A 23,956-nucleotide genomic window follows, 5' to 3' on the forward strand; every position below is an offset into this window, starting at 1 on the left:
TAGCAAAGATTCTTTTTTATTTTATTTTTAATATTTTAAAATTATTACAATATATAAAAAAAATGAAATTCCAACTTGTCAGAACTGAATAATGAAGGACTAGAGATGGGCTGAGAATCCAACTTAAAAACAATAACACAGAACATTCTCTAAAACAAGCTTTTTCCAGGGAGGATTTTTCATAGTTACCCGAGCCCACTGTTAATGCTATTCCAAGAACATTCTTCACTTGTATTTACTGGTTTATTTTTTTTATGTTGAATTTGATTCTCCTTATGTTAATCAATGCAATTTTTCAATTTTATACTATAAATTAAATTAGTAAAAAAAAATCAAATCAAATTAAAATGAATAAATATTGACAAAAAAATATATATATATATATTTTTCTATTATTCTGAAAATTGAAACTTGATGGTTTCTGGAGGTTATAAAAATGAACATAATTTTTTTTTTTTTTTGCACAAAAAATATTTTAATGTACTTTGATAACAATATATATACATCTGACCATCTGCGGGAGCCTTACTTATCATACTTTTAAAATAGATACTTATAGCAAGTAGTGTTGGATGATGTACGACATGTCACAATCTCTCAAGAGAAGACCATTACACCAAAAATAGCAGAAGGAAATAAGACAAACTCCACTATTTGCAAGTTTCTAATAATAGTACCTTTCTGTAAATTGTGGATATTAAAGCAGTCCTAGTGCGCAGCCCAACTATCAATAACGTCAAGCTATAGTTGCCGTGGAGTAAAGGCATCACTATTCCGATGAAGAGCATCATAACAGCATAAAAATAACCACGCCACATCGGCTCATCATTTGACACAAATTGTATAATACGCCTAAAAAAAACAATATACAATGGTAATAAGGCAATAAAGAGTACATAATTACAAAAATTTTATTAGTAAATTAGTTATGAAAAACAAATGATAAATTTAGTATTGCACATTTCAATAAAAAGGGCTAATTTAGAAAAGTTTGAAATTTGAGAGAACTAGACATCTGAAGTCAGGATGTATATTAATTACTAAAAGATAAGTCCAAGTTTTTGAATTGAAAGATTTTAATTTGAATAAAATATTTCTATTATAACTTAATATAAGAATTATTAAAGCTAAATCAAAATCTTTTAATTTGAAATTCAAACTTAAGAGGTTTTGGTAGCAAGCTAACAATGTACAATTTAAGAAATATTAAGTCTAAATCACAACATTACAATTTAAAAATCTGAACTTAAGAAATTTTGTGTACAAGAGTACAATATTTTTGTAGAGATGCTACCTATGAGCGAGCAGAAGAACTAACACCTTCATCAGTTTCAGCCAGATAGTATTACCCATATTTGTAAAAATGCTGATTTATTAATTAAATTGTAAATAGTATAAATAAACTCTTTCATTCACAGTAAAGTAATACCTTACAGTCTGCGCTTCTCAACAGATTTTACATTCTTAGCAGATTGATTATTATTATTTATACAATAAATAATTTTATAATAACTATCCTGGATGCCCATCATCTCCAGCTATTAAAATTGACTTTCCACGGAATGATCATCCTAAACATGAGGATGTAAAAACCGCCTTCAGCGGACCATGTTTACTGATCTTATAATGCCGTAAGGCAAAACAAGAAAATTGTATATAAAATGTATTATATATTATTTTATGTAATTATAATCCATATTGTACATATATTTATTAATAAATGGGGTTTTTGAAAATAAAATAAAAAAAAAAAAACATGAGGAGGCCCCTCACCTCCGGATTTTAAAATAGGACCATCTAGAATGGCCATTTCACAAATAATAAATAAGCAATACAGGTAACCTTAAAATGCCAAAGGTAGTAAAAGATAATACCCAATACGATTTATTCCTTTTTCACATAATAAAGCATTCACTAATTAATTGTTTTTTCTGTTTTAGAGGGATCGGGAAAAAAAACACCATAAAAACCGATCATCTCAACCTACAGATTAGTATTTCATTAATTTATGTTTATTTTAAGTTTTAAAGGAAAAAAAAAATAATAACCCTCTCAGGGAAATAATGCTTTATTAGGAAATATACCAAGATAACCAGTTCGTTATTTTCAATCTAATATATTTTGAAGAGGTTTTCACAATACCATGATAAACAAAAATTTAAGAGCTTCGAATCAGGTCAAGATTTTATTGATTTGTTTGTAGTACACTTAAATGGTAGGAAGAGCTCTTAAATATGATTCATTGCAAAATAATTAACCAAATTATTATTGTTGAAGATATTTTTCTTTGTTTTCTTGGCTATTCTAAAATAATAAAATTTTGGCAATAGTTCTATCAGTCATAGATATTTTTAATATAGTTTATAAACATGTATAGAAGTGAATTAATTGATAATTTGAATAAGCAGCCAAGGGACTCTGAAGTTTCAAGTTTTCTTAACTTCTAAATTTTAAAAAATAATCTAAAATGAATAAAGAAATCTCCAATGGATAATCAAATAGTTCTAAATATATATATATATTAAAAAAATGAAAATGGGCCGTGTGCAGTCAAAGAAAAAACTCAAATAGTAATTAAACTATAAAATTTGAGCCAATCGTTAACCCCACTTTGCACAACTTGATCGGGGCTAAAAAAAAAAGATAAAAACACAAAAAAAGGTTACAAAGTAAGAAAATAGATAACATGAAATAAAAGTAAACTAAGGTGTGGTTAATTATGATTTAAAATATTTGAAAATTTATATAAAAATGAACAAGTGTAAATAAACAGGAATTACAAAGTGGTTTTAGAGAATTAATAAAAAAAGAAATAATAACAAATAAAAAAGTAGATTAAAAAGATATATAAAAATACAGTACACACTAAAAAACGGAAAAGAAGTATAAGAATAAAAATCAAGAATAAAGAAATATAATGAACAAAACAGGACCTCTACCTTACTGAATTCAGATAAATAATAATAATAAATAAAAAATGTCCATATATTTTAAACCATAATTAGCCAAGCCTTATTTTAATTTTTTTCCATGTTATATATTTTCTTGATTTGTAACCTTATTTTGTGTTTGAATCTTATTTAGCCCTAATGAAGCCCTGCAACGAGGGTTGAAATGTTGGCTTACATTAAATAGTTTAATTATCTTCCACTAAAAATAAAAGTTATATTCATGTCTATAAGTTGTACTCTGTAACTGCTTATGTGTTTTGTATCTTTTTTTTATGAGGTTCCTTAAAAATTTGACTATTAAGAGTCACAATTGTCTTGAACTGCTGCTGTATCTTTAAAGGTTGAGTAATAAACTGATTGATAAAAAACATAAAAAAATATTAATAAATAGAAAAATCACATGTCAATTATATTCTTTCAAGGAAAAAACTCTAAAAAGAACCTTTTAAGTTCTTTAAATCTTTACTATAATGGGCGATAAGAGCTGTATCAGCTCATTTTCAACATTAGATATTTTTTTTTTATCCATAACTTAATTTGCTATCTCGTTTAGCTAAAAAGTTCCACCTCAACCATACTGGAATTTCTAGGAGAGGGGAAGGTATTTGGCAAGTGGGCCTTTGGTCCTTTTTGTCAACTCCAAAAAATTCCAATGGAATAATTCTTATAGTAACTATTTTCGAATGAAATTTAAAAAAGAAGGCCAATCTATGGAGGAAGCCTCATATTCTAGAATTCTATCAGAGCCTAGAAGACTATATCTTAGTGACGTGTAATGGTCACAGTCTGCTATATAATGTGGGGCAGTTTCCAGGAGTGACAAGTTTAATCACGAACTACTCCACAGATCTTAAGATTTCTTTTAAGTCCGAGCAATGGCATGTAAGAACTCTTATTAGTAATTGGAGTTCATTTCTGTTAAGGCCTAGCAGCCACTTAGTACTAGAAGTAGAGGGTTTAGTTATTAGTATCTTGACCTGTCTCAGCCTTGTACATTCCCTCTACTTTTTGCCTACTGTCTTCCATGTTCAATCAAGGACTTCTTTATGCTGATGCCTTTTAGAGATGCCTAGGAATGGTTCTGGCTCCATTGAAGGGTGCTCACCCCTCTTCTAGTGAGCTGGTCAGCTTTCTCATTACTGGTGATTCCCCCAAAACACTAGCTCAAGCTTCTTTAAGCCCGCCAATGAAAACCTCAACCATGCTATGAAAAACGTATATTAGCATTATAAAAATTAAACAATTGACGATATATAGATATCACAAAAGGAATGCAGAAACTAAATGAAATAAAAAATTAAATGATTGATTGAAAAAATAAGTAATGTGAGATAATAAAATGTTGAAGATGATTTGGTATGGCCCAAAACTTCCATCATAATAAAGATTTCAAGGAATAAGAAGGTATAAAAGATAAGAACAAGAAAAAAGGGTTAAATTATTTCCACAAAAAAAAAATTTATATATAACACTATAAGAATTGAAAAATAATTAGTAGAAATTTAATTTTTGATAGAATACTTACTTTAGAATTTCAGGACTGACAAATCCCAAGAATACTTCAATGATCTGGAGGAATGTAGCGAACACAAAGGGCCCTCCGAATGCTTTAATTAGAGTAGGTAGAATCGAGGCCTGCTTTTTAGGCTTTGTTTCTTTGCGTCCTTCCACAAAATCAATTCCATTAGCTTCTTTAGTAAATTTTGGTGATCTATCAGGATCAATTCTGAAAGGAAACAAGAAAATATATAAAATACTTTAAAAAAAAAAAAAGAGAAAGAAAATTTGTTTCTCTTTTATGAAATTATTGAAAATTGAATTGTATTCATCTTCATTTGATAAATTGGGCAACACAATATACCTAAACAGAAACACATTAGGTAGGCAAGGAAGGTGTTTGATATGATTTATAATTACAAATACTAAACAACAAAATGGGAAAAATCTGTTTAACAATGGCTACAAAAATTAAAATGATATCCAGTTTATGTTTCACAGCCCTGTAGATTCATTATTATATTATGGTTTTAATATATGAGTTAAATTACATGTAATTATAATTACAATTACTTAGCATCAAGAAAATAATTGTAATGAGAATGTTAATTACAATTATAGTAATTTTATGGGGTAGTTTCAATTACTTTTACTCAAATACAGTGTTTTAACGTATTTATTCATTAAATTATTTTATTTTATTAGTACTATTATTTATTTTTTTTTAAACTTATTTATCCATTCAAGTGTTTCTTGTAACCAGCTTTTTATTATATTTTCCTTTGAATCTATGTGTTAGTCTTGTTCTCGTAGAATGTATTTATTTGTTTGTTTTTTGGTAAACTGATCAACTGCTGTGACTATTATTAATGGTCTGATCTCACACTATTAATGAATTTGTTTAGTGGGTCATTGGAGAGGATCTAGAAGGGTGAATTCGGGAGAGTGAATTTGTTGATCGGGTGAATTAAAAATTGTGAAATGGTGAAATTGAAGGAACAGAAAAAAAAAGGAATGAATTGAAATATTTGTATTTGGCGTATAAACTGAAATTGATTATAAAAGGAATCTGGAGGGAAAAAAACTGTTTTTTATTATTTTATTATACCATGTAATTATATGTAATTTATATATGTCCGATTACGGTTTGATAAGTATGCTGTGTATGTAGCAACCTGATGTATTTGGGCAGCATAGATGAATAAAGTATTTCTCTCTCTCAGACTCCAATTAATTATGTTTTATACTCTTGATCAGTAGGCCTTGACAAGGCGTGTGTCAAATTTCTCTAATGATGGTAACCTCGTCCTACAGGGTACTATTCCAGTAGATATGAAGAAGGAAGGTAACTTTGTTTCACCAGGTACTATTTCCGTAGCTACCCGCCGGGTACTTTGAAAGAATAATGGGTAGAATGAAGAGAAAGCAACTGATAGTGAACTAGCAAAGTTAAATAGGACTATTCATGCCAAAGAAAAGTGGTTAGAACGTCTTATTTGATGTCTTGTGAAGGTACTGTTAACAATACCATCGGTGGTGTATTGGTTCTACTAACGATAGAAAGGCCGGTTAGAGGCACTGCCTGTCAGAGCTAACTTTTTTGTGATTCAGTAATATTGTTTTTGGTAAAATTTATTTATTAAATCAACATATTTACGATTATAATACTATTTATATGTTTATTCTTAACATTATAAAATTATTAACATTTTACTGAATAAATTAACACAATAAATGGCTAGAGAAAACATAGGTCGTGGGTGCTCCAAGGTGAAGCGAACTTAAGTTCTTCGTCTTGGCGGGAAGCGATAACGGTTTTGGCGGCTGTAATAGTCACAGTCTAGACCAGCAGGTAGCATGTCACTACAAAGTATTTACATTTATCAATATAAGAACTTTGTGTCAAGACCGTAGTTCAAGTCTTAGCTGCTAGGTTGCGTCATGTAAGTCAACGCTGGTTCTGGCAGCTCTAAGTATTTATTATATAGACCAGTTGCAGCGGTCTTTAGCAGATGAATAAAGTTTTCGGTACGAAATCATCTTTGAGGTTAGAAAATCAACAATACCCTCAAAAGGATAGACCTTGAATATATTTCCCAGTGAAAATTAAATCTAAATCCTGAACATTATAGAGGTTAGGATAGAAGAAGTGGCGAACACATTTATTGTATAATCCATTAATTATTGATGCTTTTCAAAATACATTTATCTTTATAAAAAAATAAGAGATTAAATCCTACTTTTTTTTACTGATAGTGAGTGAATCTTAAAATTGATTAATTAAACAATAATAATAAAAAAAAATGTGTCGACAGGTTATTTTGGTTCCTTCACTTTGATGAAAGGAGAAAGTAAAATACACAAATTGGGTCTTTATTCATCCAGTCAATATGATCATTTTTTTCTCCCCAGATTTCCTAAATATACGAGCCTTATCTTGGTGACTAATATTTGTTGACTGATAACTGGATGATAATTTTTGATAAGGACATGAACAGCTGTGTAATCACCAGGTTGCACCACTGAATACCTAATACCTTTATGATTCTGAAAATTGCACATGCTAGTCAAAATTACATATCATAAAAGCAAAGATGCACCGATTTTTTTTTTTTATATACCTGACAATAAAGTCCTATAGTGATTCTTAGATATCGGAATTACCATTCGCCATTTTGTTTCAAAATAACGGCTGTTTAAATTTCTTACTCTAATATTTCGGCTGTTTATTAAGATACAGGAAAAACAAAGGTTCTGGAAATATTATGCCAAAGCCTTAAAAAAACCAAATTTCTCAATTAGGGGTATTCATGATATGGTGTTAAATGTAAAATGGTTGGCCATGTTAAATGATATAAGTATAAGATTGCGAGTAGCCCTATTTAAAGTCATGCTAAAGTATGAGAACTCCTAGCGGATTTTCATAGCAACTTCTTTAGTAACCTTTCCTTCCAAAACTTGTTGTTATTGTTTACTTCTAAGTTTTGATTGCATTAATTTATTACAACATGCTTAAAGTAAGTGAAAAGTAGAAATATGAAGATTTGGCTACTGATTGTCTTGTTTTAAAAAATACCAAAACAATATTAAGACAATCAATACACAAACTACGAGCAAGTAACATAACACGGCGATGTACAACTCAGCTGGTCTGTTGCACGACCTCAATATCCATTTAGCAGACCTAGTATAACACGCTCTCAACCATATTATATTATATTGTTTTACCATGGTAAAATAAGGAGATATTTCACAATTTAACATGTCTTTTCCCATTTAACACGCTTTAAAATGTTAAACTAAAGATCATTAAGCCATATTTAAAGTCATGTTAAATGCATAAGAGCTCCCAGCGGATTTTCTAAGGAACTCATTTTATAACCTTTCTTTGCAAATCTTCTTGATACTGCTTACTTCTAAATATTGATTAAAGTAATTTATTACAACATCCCTAAAGAGGGGGTTGTGTGAAAGTTTCGCCACTGAGTGCATTGTTGATCTTCTAACTGGTGAGGAAGAGAATCAAGATGAGCTAATTGACAACTGTCATTACATTATTCTTATTTTCATCCATTGCTTTACTTGTTATAAAAACATCCAAAACAAAACTAACACAAACTACGAGCAAGTAACCTAACAAAAAAAAAAATGGTGACGAGCTCAGCTGGTCAGTTGCGTGACGTCATTCTCCATTTAACAGATCTAGTAACAGACTCTCAACCATGTTATATGTTATAATTATTGGAGAAGTTTGTCGGGGGGTGCGGTATTAATTTATTTTATGCCGACGTTGGCATAAAATTAATAAATATAGTTTTGTTTATTTATGTTGTTCTTTGCTGACCGCACTCCCCGACAAACTTCTCCAATCATTGATCTAAGGTCAACTATTTACACCCTATATATGTTATATCGTTTTAACACGGTAAAAGAAGGAAATATTTCTCCATTTAACACGTATTAACATGTTAAACGAAAGATCATGAATACCCCGTAAGTAATAAAAACATTCAAAAGTATACAAACACAAACTACGAGTAACAACAAACACAAACACAAACGCAAGTAACCTACCACGACAACAAACAAAATGGTGAGGAGTTCTGCTGGTCTGTTGTGTGACGACATTCTCCATTTAACAGACCTAGTAACAGACTCTCAACCATGTTATATCGTTTCAACTTGGTAAAAAAATGAATTATTTCTCCATTTAACATGAGTTTTACCATTTAACACGCTTTAACATGTTAAACTAAACATCGGGTAATCCCCGAGTAAAAATAAATGCAAGCAAAAGATGCCCGTGATGTCTGTCCAATCTCTTGCATTTATTCATTATTCACTCTAACTTATTCCAGAAAATAAAAATTTTAAATGTCACTCCAAGGCGTTGGTGAATTATTTTGTTTTTGCATTCAAAATTTATTATCATTTATTTTAAATTTAATTATCCCTTAATATTATTCGTTGAGAATGTGAAAAAAAGTAGTTGATTTTTTTTTTTAAAGTTATCTTTGCTGGCCACAATCGTATTTAGTTTAAAGGACATATAATTATATTTTCATCCATTTTAGTTTATACTTAATGATTTAATTGAATTTTATTATTAGTATTAGTATTTTAAATGTACTTATTATCCTTTATTATTAATCTCGGAGACCGTGAAAAATGTAATTGAATATTTTTTTATTTATCTTTATTGACTACAATCGTATTTAGTTTAAACGACATATAATTTTATTTTTATCCATTTTAGTTTTTATGATTTAATTGTATTTTTATTATTATTTATTTACTTGTTATTTTTAGTATATAATTTTATTTAAATCCAATTTAGTTCATACTTATTTACTTTATTATTTATATGTATACATGTTATGATTGTATACTTACATCCCTACTACATATGCCCTTGAGTATGGCAGAATGTATTATTCCAATAAAAATTTAAAGAGTAAGAGATTTTAACTATTAAATCTCAGTTTAAAGGGAAATAGGTTTGTTTTTTTTAAAGTTATTAAATATCAGTTTAAAAGGTAAGAGATTTTTTTAAAGCAATTAAATCTCAGTTTAAAGAGTAAGTTATTTTAACTATTAAACCTCGGTTTAAAGGGAGATATATCTTAAACTATTAAATCTCAGTTTAAATAGTAAGTGATTTTAGCCATCAATTTTCAGTTTAAAGGGAAAGATATTTTAGTTATTAAATCTCAGTTTAAAGGGCAAAATATTTTAGCTATTAAATCTCAGTTTGAAGGTCAATAGATTACGAAATATTAAATATGAGTTTAAAGCGCAATAGATTGTGAGTATTAAGTCTCTGTTTAAAGTGCAGGAAACTTAGCTATTAAATTTCAGTGTAAATTATGGTGTTTCACTTCAATAGACGGTCATTAATACTAGAAGTGGAGATATAGTGGAGTGGGTAGCAACGAATCTTCAGCACGTCCTGGATAGGAGAGTTGTGGCATTACATCATTAGAGATTACATCTCTATAATTCTGGTGATACGGTGATCGTTAAGGAAATATCGGACAACCTTATGTTCGGCCATGAATGCACCCATTGACTACGTGGGGTTTGAACTAAATTTTATTTTGTTTTTTATTTTATATTCACTTTTATACTCTTTTGGATAATAATGTAAATATAGTTATTAAGGTTAAGATTTAAGTTAAGGTTAAGTCAGCCTATAAGTTTTAATTGTTTTATTAATAGATAAGATTTTTTTTTTCCTTTTTCATTCTCTGTATATATATTTCTTCTTATTATTAAACTTTTGTACATATAGTTCTGCTATTCTTTCTCTGCTTTCAACTTGTTAATTTACTTATGTTTTTTTTGTTGTTCACGGAATATTACGATAATTCAACAGATGGGTAGGTAACACCCCTAGGTTTTCTGTTATCTACATGTAAAGGTATTCGCCAGTGGTCATAATTCAACAATTGTTCATATAGGGGTATATTTTAGCTATATTGTGGGCATAATGCTTCGGGGTTTTCGTTATTCCCAAGAAAAAATAACGTAGCGCCTAAGGAGTAATTCTTTGTTGTTTTATATTTTTTTCCTTTTGCGATTATATTTGTTTTTTTAATTATTTTCCTTTAACTCACCTCCTTCTCCGCTGAGCGTGGGCAACTGTAAACGATACACGTATAACTAAGGATGAGTCAAAACGGTTATATTATAGACTATATAACCGCGTCAGAACATATCGCTCGTGTTTTTTTTTTTTTTTTTTTCCCATGACAACCGTAACACCCCTTGTCTACGCAGATATCGCCAGAGTTTTTGTTTCACCATGGCAACCGTAACAATATATATTATGATTTTTGACGTGAAAACTTCCTAACCACCCAAACTAGTTTCTAACCTTGCATTCCTGACAATTCTCCGTGGCACCTAAAAAGAAGATGGCCAAGAGACCTGCTAGTGAAAAAAGTAATTGGAGTGCTACTAATGGGTAGTTCTCTACACGCCTGTATCACTCCATTATAACTGAGATCAAATTGAATGTATTATAATGTACAATTGTAAATTTCAATAAATATACAAAATAAAAATTAAAAAATTGTATGGGGAACACTTTATGTGAATAGCAGCTCTTAAGTGTCTATTAACACACAACAAAGGACACTAACAGCATTGCGGAGTCTCTTTCAATTGTGTCCTGTTAGTCAATTGAGGGGCTGTTAAGTCAATTGTCAGTTGGCGATACAATGGCTTACTACTCACTTATTTCTTTTCCTCCTTTCTGCTAACCAGAATTTGTTGAAGTGGTTGAAGATTTGTGCAGCGGCATCTTTGTACATAATCGGCCAGAGGTCGCTCTGAACCAAGGGCCTCTTGAACCCTTTGTACACCATAGGTTCGAACCAAGATAGTAGAAGTCGGGAGGGATATGCTGCGCCCTCTTCTGGACTAGGGTTCTATGGATTATAGACAAAAAAGAATAATACAATTTTGACAGGAAACAAATAATATAAGTTTAAATTGATTGGTAAAGTAGAAACCCTGACTGTGAAATATCTTATCTTGGTGAGAGTGCTACCTTAAGAAAGTAAACTTCAATTTTGGTATAAACTTATTGCCTTTTTAAAACATAAAAATTCTGAAATTATTATTATTCAAAACCGCTATGATATAACCTATGATAAATTATTGGAATATTAATTTTACCTTTATTGGAGGATATTGCGAACGTTTGGGAGACAGGTCTGAAATGCAGTTTAGTAAAAGCATCAAGAAGCATAAGCAATAGCTTGCAATGTTTGATATCCTCATCACATCTGTTTCTTGCTGGACAAGTAAATAATTAATATAGTAGTGTTAACACAAATATAAGTTATGTATATTGACATATATATCTTACATCCAAAATATGCCCTTCAATTGAGGTATAAAATTGCGAAAATCCGAGAAATACGACTAAAAACCAGAACAAGAAAAGAAGCCCGGACGTCCTCTGCCCATGTTTTCTATGGAATATTACTAATGTAGTACATAATGCCTGGAATAATTAATAACAATAAATAATAAAAAATCAATGAAAATAAAATATTGTAAATAATATTATATACTTACCAGTGATGTAGCTTTTATCACAGGAGTATATATATCGACAGAGTACAATGGCTCATTTCTAAATATAGCGTAAAATAATTCAAATACACTTAGAGCTAGGAGGAGGAGAAGAAACACCTGAAAATAACGAAGAGTTAAAATAAAATAAATTAACTGAAATTGAAAATCTACTACAACCAATGAAGGGTTGTAATAAACCAGTGGTTCAATAATTTGTATGGTAGCTATGTTTCTTGAACAACGGTTGTGCAAGGAGGTGATTTATTCATGATTATGCTAACTGCCGGATTTGTCCCCAATCCAGAGTACCCACTCTTTATCTCGAGCCCACAGGTTTGAGTACAGAAACAGATTCAAAAAATTTCTGACACGGCCAGATTCGAATCCTGATCTATGAGCTATCCTACTCCCTCTATAAAAAGATAAACTTTTAAATTAGAGTTGATAATTTTGACAAAATATTAATACCTTTTTTTTTTTAATTACAGTACATTTTTCAAGGTTGAAAAGTTCCAATTTGAATATATTTTATTCTAAATTATCATAATGTTGTACAAAGTTTCGGGACTATTGTCCCTTATTCATGTACTCTAATAAACTTAAAAACAATAATAATTCACTTAACATACCTCAACTTACGTGTATTTATAACTCATATAGTTATATTTACTGTAATGACATAATTTATTTTGTGAAATTAAAAGTCAGACTAATTATGAGGTAAATATAATTATATGAATTATAAATGCACATGGATGAGGATTGTTCTTATGATGAATTATTATTTGTCGGTTTATTAAAGTAGATGTATATGGGACAATAGTCACCTAACGTTGTACAACATTATGTTAATTTAGAATAAAATATATTCAAATTTGAAGTTTTAACCTCAAAAAATTTATTGTAATTGATTTACCAGACTTCCTAAAAAGAAAATCCAGAATAGACTATATTTTTTTTTTTGGGGGGGGGAGCGTTGACGCCGAAAATAAACTTATAGAAGAAGAAGGAACAAAGCTTTGTTTTTAGTACAAGAGCCGGGATGAAAAAAAGGCAGTATCTCACCCCAATTTTTGATTACTTTAATGAAAACTATGTATAATTACTAGTCAACACTGATGAGTCTGCCAAGTATAGGTAGGGGGAATAAAAAATGGCGGTTGTTTCAAAGCGATAAAAAAAAACTAATTTTTCATTCGGAGCTGTATATCATAAAAATTAGGAACAACACAAGAAAACCAAAGAGAACGTCATTTAAAGAATAGTAAATTTTCTAAAATATTAGCCCTAATAGAGCTATTTACGTTAAATATTTTTCGAGATATAGCTTCTTAAAAATCAACGTTTCAGAAAAAATTTGTATAGAACGTACTGAAAGATCAGTAATAAGTAAATTTATTTTGAAAAATTTATATCTCAAAAACCATTTGACGTACAGATGTCTATTAGCGCTCAAATTAGTTTTCATGATATTTGCTAAAATAAATTGGTTTATAGTTGTTCGAACCAATTTTCATTTGTCAAATTTATATTCATAACTGAATATCATAAAAACTATTACGAAAATACGTGTCATAAACTACTTTATAGTAAGTTAAATTTCCTTTATTTGGAGTGTAGGCAGACACATGTGCGTCTTATGGGTCTAGAGATATATTTTTTAAAAAATCAAATATTTTATACGAACAACTATAAATTAACATTTAGTCAAATATTATAAAAACTACTACTCCAACAAAGATAAACATTATTAACTATTTTATAGAAAATTTAACTAGCTTTAATTTAAGTACAGACAGACATCTGTACGTCCTATGGTTTCTGAAATAATGTTTTTCATAAATCAAACTTATTATCAGAACAACTATAAAACAATTTATTTGAGCAAAACTAAGGAAATTCTACTCCTACGAAGATGAACTTTTATAAACTAGCTTTAATTTGAGTGCTAAAAGACATCTGTACGTCACATAGTTCGTGAGATATAGATTTCTCAAAATAAATTCACTAACTACTGGCCTTTCAGTAGATTTTTGTGAAATATTGCTTTTTAAAAAGCTATATCTCGAGAACAATTGGACGTAAATAGTTCTAGTAAGGCTAATATTTCAGCAAATTTACTCTTCTTTAAATAATGTTCTTTTAGATTTTCTAGTATTGTTGGTAGTTTTTAATATATAAAGCTCCGAATGAAAAATTAAGGTTTTGAAAGAACTGATCTAGGATTTTTTATTCCCCCTACCTATACTTGGCAGACTCATATGTTTTGACTAGTAATTATACGTAGTTTTCATTAAAGTAATAAAAAATTGTGTTGAAATAACTGACTTTTTTTCTTCCCGGCTCTTGTACTATAAGGATTGATGTTAATCTAAGGAGATAATGTATTCGAGATAATTTTTTATTTATCTAAAAATAATCTACTTCTTTTCGTTATTAAGTAAATAATCCAGTGGTTTTCAAGGACAAATTAAAGAGAAGACACTGAAATATTAAAACGAATAAATATAGAAATGAGGAGAATATTAAAAGTTTTTTTTTCTTTTTTATTTTATGGGTAGTTATCATTTTATTTTATGGCTGATCATCAGATTACGGACGATTTTAACGACGGTATTTTAATAACAATAGATAGGATTTGAATAAAATTTTCCTAGCGTTTGGTACAAAGTTATGAATAATAATAATAATCAATAGAATATTTAATATTATATCTCTAACGGATGGATCAAATATGTTGTTTTTAGGTTACTTTTTTAGGTGATTCTGCGAGTTTCCTTTACTAACTCCGTAAATTCCTACCTCCAACATACTTTCTCATCATCCGTTCCTTTCTCCCTGATAGATTATTCAAAGTAAACCATAAGGGTTACTATTCATTCCTCTTTTCTCAGTCCGTAAGTACAGCAGACAATCCAACCAATCCTAACATTATCCTCACCACATATGCTTATGACATGTGAGCTCGAAATTGATAATAAATCTTTAATTTCATCCCAAACTCTCCAATCCCATATCACAAGCCTTGAAGAATCGTTTCGAAATTAGAGAATTAAAATAAATCCCATCAAATTACCTTTAGCGTTCGTCATAAACCTATCGACCGACCAGTATATCATTCCTCTTATTCATGTCGAACAGATCCGCTACTTTTGACGACATCTGGACAAACGACTAATATGGAATTCTCATATAAAACTGAATAGTGACGGTCCAAGCTTGCAATCCACTGCAAAAGACTGATCTACATGACTATAATAAGACAAAACCATCAAACTCCTTTCATATCCGTAAATCCGTAAAATCCAAAGTCCTTAATGCTCCTTACTTTGTCACAAATAAAATTATCCATAAAGACCTTTATCGTTCATATGTAACCAGATATCATTCCTTCCATTATAAACTATCTAACCACCCAAACCCACTAGTTTCTAACCTTGCTTCCTCTTCCATTCATGACAATCCTCCGAGATGCCTGAAAAGAAAAGAATCCTTGGAAACCTTCTAATGAAAAAATGATATGATGAATAGTCTCTACATGTCTGTATCATCCTATTGTAACATCACATTTATTAGATTTTTTTTATGTTAATTTCAAAAATAAATATAAAAAAAAGAATGTGAACCAAAATAAATTTTTTTTCTTTTTAAATTTTACCAAAAACTGAGATACAGTACTATATATGAATCTGGAATAAATTTCCTAACGTGGGAACGAATTTCTGGCAGTATTAAAACAGATACTGAGTAACTAAGTTTGAAAAAGTAATGAATTACGAAATTTTAAGTCTTTCTATTTGTTTTTCATTTACAAATCCTAAATTTATCTTTTTCAATAAGGGACCTAATGGTCCTTTTTGCCAATCCCTGACGGCTACCTAAGTTTCCGCTGCGTACTAATCAAGGTGGGAGTATCAAGATTCATTCCTCCGGACTGCCGAAAAATGAATGTTAACTGCCCCAGGTGGGAATCGAACCCGTTCAGAACCGAGCACACTGGGACATGTGAGTCAACCCGCAAGGCCGTCACGTCCCTAATAATTGACCTATGTTGTCGACCAATAAACTCTAAATTATCATAATAATAGTATGACGAAATAAACAACCAATCTATATATTAAACCATCATGATTTTCTGCGTTTTTATAACAATACATACAATTGTTGTTGATTGTTTCTTTTAACAGCAGTTTTATCTTTCTTGTTAATAAAAATGCAATGAATCAGATGAATGAGAATTATTGCAGTCTAAATTAAGAACAGGTGCCCTTGAAACTGTATCTATAACTTGCCTTTTCTTCATTCAATGCCTCCTGCATCGATATTAATTTGTATTCGAAAAACACGCCTAAGCTATTTCTGGACGTATGCAGATTTTTTTTTTTAATTATGAGACAGTTAATATTCAAAATAAGTATCACTCAAACTACATAAATATTTCTCAAAATAATGATCAAAATATGATATATAAATATAAACACAAATATTATTATGGTAGTAATGAAAATCATATTTTCCAAATATTTCGAGGAGGTTGTATATCGCTGTGATCTCTTAACCAGTGTTGCCACTGGTTTATTTTTACCTGATTTTCGAGTATTTTTCATCATAGTGGGTAATTAGTAGAGAGCTGGGATTTCGAATAACAATTAGATTTTTTTTTAATTTGCTTAATATTTACCTTTTCCAATTCTTAATGTATGAGGGTTCTATATAAGATTTTCAGACGAGTAGAAAACGAAAATGCTGTAGATTTTAAGACCGAGTATCGATGTAGTTTAACTTTTAGGTTTTTAGTAAATCCGTAAACACTTTTTTATATTACTTACAAATCATTTTTTTTTCGTTAGATTTTGAATTTCAGAACATAGGCACCTTCTGGGACTTTTGGGGCTCAGGATTGAATTATTTTTTAGGCCTGGGATGAATATAATTTTTAGCCCTAGGGCGGATTTGTTTTTGAGTTCGAGTAGGATTTATTTTTTGGGCCCAAGGCGCATTATTTGAACTTAAGAAGATAGAAGAACACTGGGGAGGGGGGTGGAGTTATTTTTGAGGTTTGTAGTGGATATAATTTGTGAGCATTGAGTAAATTGGTTTTTACTCTTGGTTAGGTCACTGCTCCTTTAACTGTCGGCAACTGGGAGTGGAACTTCATGAACTATTTTTTGATGTAATCCTCTATTGACTCCATCTGTAATTCGCGATGTAATTGGCTATTTCTTATGAACCAAGGAGCATTAACTGCGATTCTTAGGACTTTATTTTGAAAAGATTGTAGTTTTTTCCTTTTCGTGAAGGATGCCGTTCCCCAGACTTCACAGCCGTATAAAATATCCATAAAAACTTGTATTGTAACCTCCTTTATTCGTAGTTCTAACACCCTTCCAATTTTCAAATCCCGTATCTTCGTCCACCCAATTCCGTAAGAATAACAATTGAAAGTTTCAAAAAAACTTTGTATATTTTCTGTATTTTATATCTTAGGTTTTCGTTTATAATTGTAAATATGTACACTGGCAGAAATTATATCTTTTGATTTACTATTTTTTAGTTTAATTGTATTTGATTTTTTATAATTTTTTTTCTTTTTATTTACTATCAGAAGTCATCTTATGTTTTATGATATGAAAAGTGGTTTTATCATTATTATATATATTCTGTTAATAATGGTTGTTTAATTGTATATTTTTAAATTCATTATATTATTTTATTTTATGACATCTTGTAATTTCATCTCTATTTTGTAATTTACTCTAAGGCTCTAAAGCTTAATTTTGACGCCTGTAAATTATTCTAAAGGGATTAATCCCAGGATACATGAAGATTATTAGTATTATTATTAAACTCCTTCCTCCAAGGTTATTAGCAAGGGACCTAAAAATAAACGGCAGCCATTTTGAAAAAAATGCCATATTAGGACTACGGACGGAAATTTTTCAAACATTTTTACTCAAGAATCTATTAGTAAAAATTAATTAACTACTACTTCAAGGTAAGATTTGAAGTTATTCAGGCAATAAAAAAATATTATTTTGAATCATTTTATCATTAATTATAGTTAGTGGCATTCATATCAGATGTACGTAGTTATCACCAGTTGTCCTATTTCATTCTTTAAATAAATTAATGTTTATTTGAAGAGACTCATATCTTACGTAAATATTTAACGAGTTCATAAATATTTAACAACCGCTGAAAAATGCGTTCATACGTTCATTATTACACTAATAAATTAGCACCTGCCAGTTTTTGTTGACAATAAAAGGTAATGCTCAAGGTATTGTTTACTTGCTATTTACTAACCTCTCAGCAAAAATATAACAACCATGATTCATGACTTAGAACATAGACTCTCTTAATTATTTTATTTAATGCCAGATTGCCCTAGTTTTTTTTAATAATTAATTTTGGCTAACTGTATTGGGAATTACAAGTGGAGTCAATAGAGGATTAAATAAAAAAAAAAAAACCATTCATCAAGTTTCACTCCCAGTTACCTACAGTTAAAGAGGCAGTGGCCTAAAACTTTGCAAACCCAACCTCAACAATTGTTTTATTAGGTCAACGAATTTTGGAAATAATAATAGTAATATAGACTCATAATATACGATATCACGTAACGACATAATATATTGAGAATTATTATTTTTATCTACTTGTTTTATCTTAATTTTTTTTATTTATAACGTTGTATATAGTTAGGGGTATCTTTGGTATGAGACTACCCCTCTCCTATAATCCATTGTGAAAGATAAAATTTAACTATTATATCAACCATGTAAGGCCCACCATGCCTATCTGGTATTAAATAAATAAAAAATTATTATTGGGGGGGGGGGAGAGAGAGAGTATAGCCTAATGCAAAAGAAAACGAATTTCAGTTCATTTGATCCAAACGCGAAACTCTAATGCAATGGTTCCCAAACTTTTTTCACCAAGTTATTGAGATAAACAAATTTCGCGGCACTTCTATAGGGCTATAAACAGATCTGTGATAGCTATGAGTTTCGCTAGAGAAAAAAAAAATGGAAAACTATTCTTAGAGCGGTTGAATATGTAGGTAGAAATAAAAAAAATGAAAAGTAAATTTTAGTAAGCAGAGATGGACAAAATTTAGCTATTCCTAAAACTAATAGCTCTAATTGCTATGGATACGACCCTTATTCATGAATGAACCATTGTTAATTAATATCGTATCCATGGGAATTTTAGCTATTAGTTTCGTAGTTACCCAACTCTGCTGGTAAGCATAGTATATTTAATATTTCAATTATACAAAGTACCCATAGTATACGTTTAGGACACACCATGGTTCGGCAGCTCCCACTTTGAGAATTTCTGTCCTATTGAATAATGTGAAAAAAAAAAATCTCGAAATACCAAAAACATTAGCAAGGAGTCAAAAAACCGATAACATGCACCCTTTCCAACAATGAGGCTCCATGCTGAACAAACGTGTTAGCTTAGGATGAAATAAGACAAAAAAATAAATTCCAAAATACTTACCAACTTGAGAATGTTCCTCCAGTTCCATGGTATATTCCTGCATTTACTGGTATAAATGTAAAATACATCAATACACAAGAACACCCATAGAAAGAGGCAGGGGATCCATAAAATAGTTTTTTCGATACACGGAGTCAACCGTGGTGTTTCTGTGTCCCATGTGAAATTGGATTCCTGGAGACAAAAAAAAAAAAAAGAATATATATAAGTTAACTGTATATAGCCTTTGAATAATTACAAGAACTCCGTACTACTAGGATTAGTTATCTTTTAGTTTAACAACAAACCCTGTATTTATATATACCAGACGATTCTGATAATAAAGTTAGTTATTCAGGTACTCTTGTGTCGTTACTCTGCCTGAACCCTTTTTCATTATAAGAAATCCTTTCAGTCTAATCGTAAATTATATATGTGATGAGATATTCTTAAATTATTTTAGTTCACAAAATTTGATTATGAACTCTTTCTTGTTTTGAGGTGGTCGGATCCCATTATCCGTTCCTTTCTCACTGATAGATTATTCAAAGTAAACCACAATTGTTCCTATTCATCCCTCTTCTCTCGGTGTTCCTCAAGGTAGTATCCTCGGTTCCATCCTCTGCACATTCTATACAGCTGACATCCCAACCAATCCTATCCTCACCACATATGCCGATGACATGTGTGCTCGCAGTTAATAATAACCCTTTAATTGTATCCTGAACTCTCCAATCCCATATCACAACTCTGGAAGAATGGTTTCCAAATTTAAGGTTTAAAATAAATCCCTTAGTCATGAACCTACCGACTGACGTTATCCTTTAATAATGTTGCTCTTGCCCTTATTGAACAACGTCAAGACAAACGATTAACTTGGAATTAATTACAAAAACTTGATCTACATAACTATAAAATAATATAATACATGACTACAATAAGACCTATCTATACATACGCAGTTTGGGGCTCCACTAAACCTTCGAATCCCTCTCATATCCAATCCTTACAATCCAAAATTCTCAATGATCCTTACTTTGTCACGAACAAACTCATCCATGAAGACCTTCATGTTCCATACGTAACTGATCTAGCCCGAACTAGATATCAATCCTTCTATTATAAACTCCCATACAACCCTAAATCACTAGTTCCACTTTCATTTCTGGCAATCCTTTGAGGCAGTTGAAAAGAGGATGGCCTCGAGACCTTATAATATAGAAATGTTAATGGAGTGCTACCAATGGGTAGTTTTTCTACATGCCTGTATCATACCATTATAATCTAACATCAAATTAACTAGGTGTATTTTTATATTAATGGAATTGTAAATGTCTAGAAATGAATAAAAAAAACAAATTACTATGGTAAATTTGAAAGGTAAAAATAAAATTTAGAAGAAGATATTTCAAGGTAGCGTTCAAAATTACTTTTTCAATATAATCAAATGCTTTTAATAATGGAAAATTTTAAATCATCATTATAAACATTCAATAAAACTGGTTAATCACTTTTTTCAATTTACATATTTGAATTTAATCTTTTAATTACAAGAATCCTCAAAAATAAACTTTTTGAAAGTTTGATTTGACACTTTTTGGCTAATCTAAACGATTATTGGAATACTGAAACCAAAAATAAACTCAGTTTTCTTCTATCACGAACAGATTTTTCGCAAATTACTGGTTTTTTTTTTCGGTTGGCTCTAGACTTTGTAGATCTTTGACTGCCCATACCAGCCTTCTCCACGCTTGCCTATATTGGACTACTTCTTACTAGCTTTCTGTATGCAGCTCTATTGTATCTCTGTTCGTCGTTACTAACAGTTGTTAATGATGGTAGTAAGATTAAATAGAGATAATATTTTATGTAAAAAAATTTTTAATTTAAATTATAAAAATTATATATGACATGGGCAATTAGCCTGCAAGAAACATTTTAAAGAATATATGACATCAATATTTAAGGTGTCTTCTTGAGAATGGCTTGAGGGCCGAAACGTTAGAGAGTTTTTAAATAAATGTTGAGAGAGTTTTTAGATAAATGTAAAATTGGATCAAGTGTGTTTGTGTTAATAATTTATCTAAGATTTAATATATATATTTGAGTTAGTAAAATCTCTTACCCAAAATCGTGAACCACAAAAATTGTTTAGAGTTTCTTCGTCCATGATGAGGTAGTATCAGGCCTTTATCATGAAGGATCAATGGTGAAATTTATCTTATACCTGTAAATATTAAAATTATAAATTTACATTAATTATCTTCAAAAGGTTATAATGTTATATTTGAATTATATTATTTAAAAGTTTGAAAAAAAAAATAAGAAAATTCCTTTTTTCATTTCTTAAAATCTGTATTAAAATTGACGTTTCGAATATTCGACGTTCAATATTTTCATCATCCAAGTTTACATCTTTTTCTTATTAATTTTTTATTTCGAATAGGTTAAAAATTACATAAGAATAAATTTTTATCATACATGAACAATGTCATCTTAATTTTTATTATATGAATTTATAGCAAGGTTGATCCTAAAATTGATTGAATTTTGAGAAATGAGAAGGGGTTGAATTTGATTGTTATCAATCCTGTTATTAATGATAAACAAATATATGATAAGCAGGTAACAATTTCGGTGATATAGATAAAGTAAGAAATACATTTAACAGGTAGGTAGGTTTAAGTATTTAGGTTGTGTGGTAACTAGATAAAAATAAATCGATAAGGAATTATGAAAGAGAAAATATACAATATCGATGAGGGGCAAAAGCCGGGAAATCCAGAATTGCTAAGCTCTCTCATTAGGATCAAAAATTTAAAAGTTAGAATTTACAAAACTATTATATTTCCTACAGTTCTTTACGAATGCGAAAGTGGCCTCTTACACAAGGGGAAGAACAGCGACTTAGGGTTTTTGAAAATAAATTATTTAGTATAATATACCGACCGTAAAAGCATGAGTTAAACTGAGAATTTAGAAGGCTGTCCAAAGCCAAATAGTGGGAACTGTACCCGGTAAATATGATACAGGTTGATATAGTGTGATGGGCGTGTAAGTTTGAAGGGCTACACCGTCTATACAGCTGACATTCCAACTAATCCTAACACTGTCCTCACCACGTATGCCGATGCACACGTGTGCTCGCAGTTAATAATAACCCATTAATCGTATCCCTAACTCTCCAATCGTACAGCCCTCGAAGAATGGTTTCGTAATTGGAGGATTAAGATAAATTCCAACAAATCCCATCAAATCACCTTTGCCCTTCGTCGTAAACATACCGACTGCCCTACAGTTTCATTTAATGATGTTACTCTTACCCCTGTCGAACAGATTTGCTACCTTGGACTACATTTGGACACACGATTAACCTGGAATCCTCACACAAGACTGAAAAAAACAGTCAACTGCACGTCAATTTCGACTATTACACTTATAGACAAACGGTCTAAACTTCCAACACAATACAAAAGACTGATCTACATGACTGTAAAAAGGCCAATCTGGACATACGGAGGGTGAACTTTGGGGCTCCGCTAAACCTTCGAATTCCTCTGGTATCCAATCCTTACAATCCAAATTCCTTTGAAAAATCCTCAATGCTCCTTATTTTGTCACAAATAAAATCATACATAAAGACTTTAATGTTCCCTATGTAACCGATCTAGCCTGAACCAGATATCACTCCTTCCATTATAAAATCTCTAACCACTCAAACCCCTTAGTTTCTAATCTTGCATCCTCTTCCATTCCTGACAATGCTGCGCCTGTAAAGAAGATGCCCACGAGACCTGCTAATGTAAAACGTCATTAGAGTGCTACCAATGGGTAGTTTCTCTACACGCCTGTAACACTCCAATTTAACCGAGATCAGATTTACTAAATGTATTATAATGTAAAGTTGTAAATAGCAATATTTAAAAAATAAAAAAGTTTGTAGGACTATTAAACTGATATAGTAGATTAGGGTTTCAGCACAAGAATCAGGGTGAAAAAAATTAATCCCAATTTTAATGAAAACTATGTATAATTACTAGTCAAAATCGATGAGTCTGCCAAGTATAGGTAGGGGGTTTCAAAAATAGTGGCTGTATCAATACATTAAAAAAAGTTAATTTTTCATTCGGAGCTTGATATCTTTAAAATTGCTAACAACACTAGAAACCATAAGAGAACATCATTCAAGTATATTAGCTAAAACATGAGTCCTAATAGAGCTATTCAAATTTAATAGTTGCCGAAAGACAGCTTTTTAAATTGCAACATTTCATTAAAAAATGTTTTGAAAAATCAGTAATTAGTGAATTTATTTTGAGAAAACTATATCTCGAAAACCATTCGACGTATTGTCAATTAGCACTCAAATTAAAGCTAGTTAAATGAGCTATGAAGTAGTTTATGATGTTTATCTTCGTAGGAGTAATAGTTTA

General features: G+C 30.3%; 1 protein-coding gene across 1 annotated transcript in view; it reads right to left on the bottom strand.

The window, feature by feature from the left end:
* Positions 1 to 23,956, bottom strand: part of LOC106682386 (multidrug resistance-associated protein 1) — a 78,513-nt gene that overhangs the window by 24,601 nt on the left and 29,956 nt on the right. The window contains exons 2-9 of the mRNA XM_067049502.1: positions 21,649 to 21,750; positions 19,545 to 19,718; positions 12,036 to 12,152; positions 11,824 to 11,961; positions 11,631 to 11,750; positions 11,187 to 11,380; positions 4,477 to 4,677; positions 678 to 852 (exon numbers count right to left, since the gene is read on the bottom strand). Of these exons, the coding sequence (XP_066905603.1) occupies positions 678 to 852; positions 4,477 to 4,677; positions 11,187 to 11,380; positions 11,631 to 11,750; positions 11,824 to 11,961; positions 12,036 to 12,152; positions 19,545 to 19,718; positions 21,649 to 21,693 (1,164 nt within the window). The 5' untranslated portion in view covers positions 21,694 to 21,750. The remainder of the gene's footprint in view (positions 1 to 677; positions 853 to 4,476; positions 4,678 to 11,186; positions 11,381 to 11,630; positions 11,751 to 11,823; positions 11,962 to 12,035; positions 12,153 to 19,544; positions 19,719 to 21,648; positions 21,751 to 23,956) is intronic.

Source organism: Halyomorpha halys, unplaced genomic scaffold (assembly GCF_000696795.3).
Source record: "Halyomorpha halys isolate HHAL.00 unplaced genomic scaffold, Hhal_1.1 Scaffold410.1, whole genome shotgun sequence".
In the NCBI taxonomy this organism is placed as follows: Eukaryota; Metazoa; Arthropoda; class Insecta; order Hemiptera; family Pentatomidae; genus Halyomorpha; species Halyomorpha halys.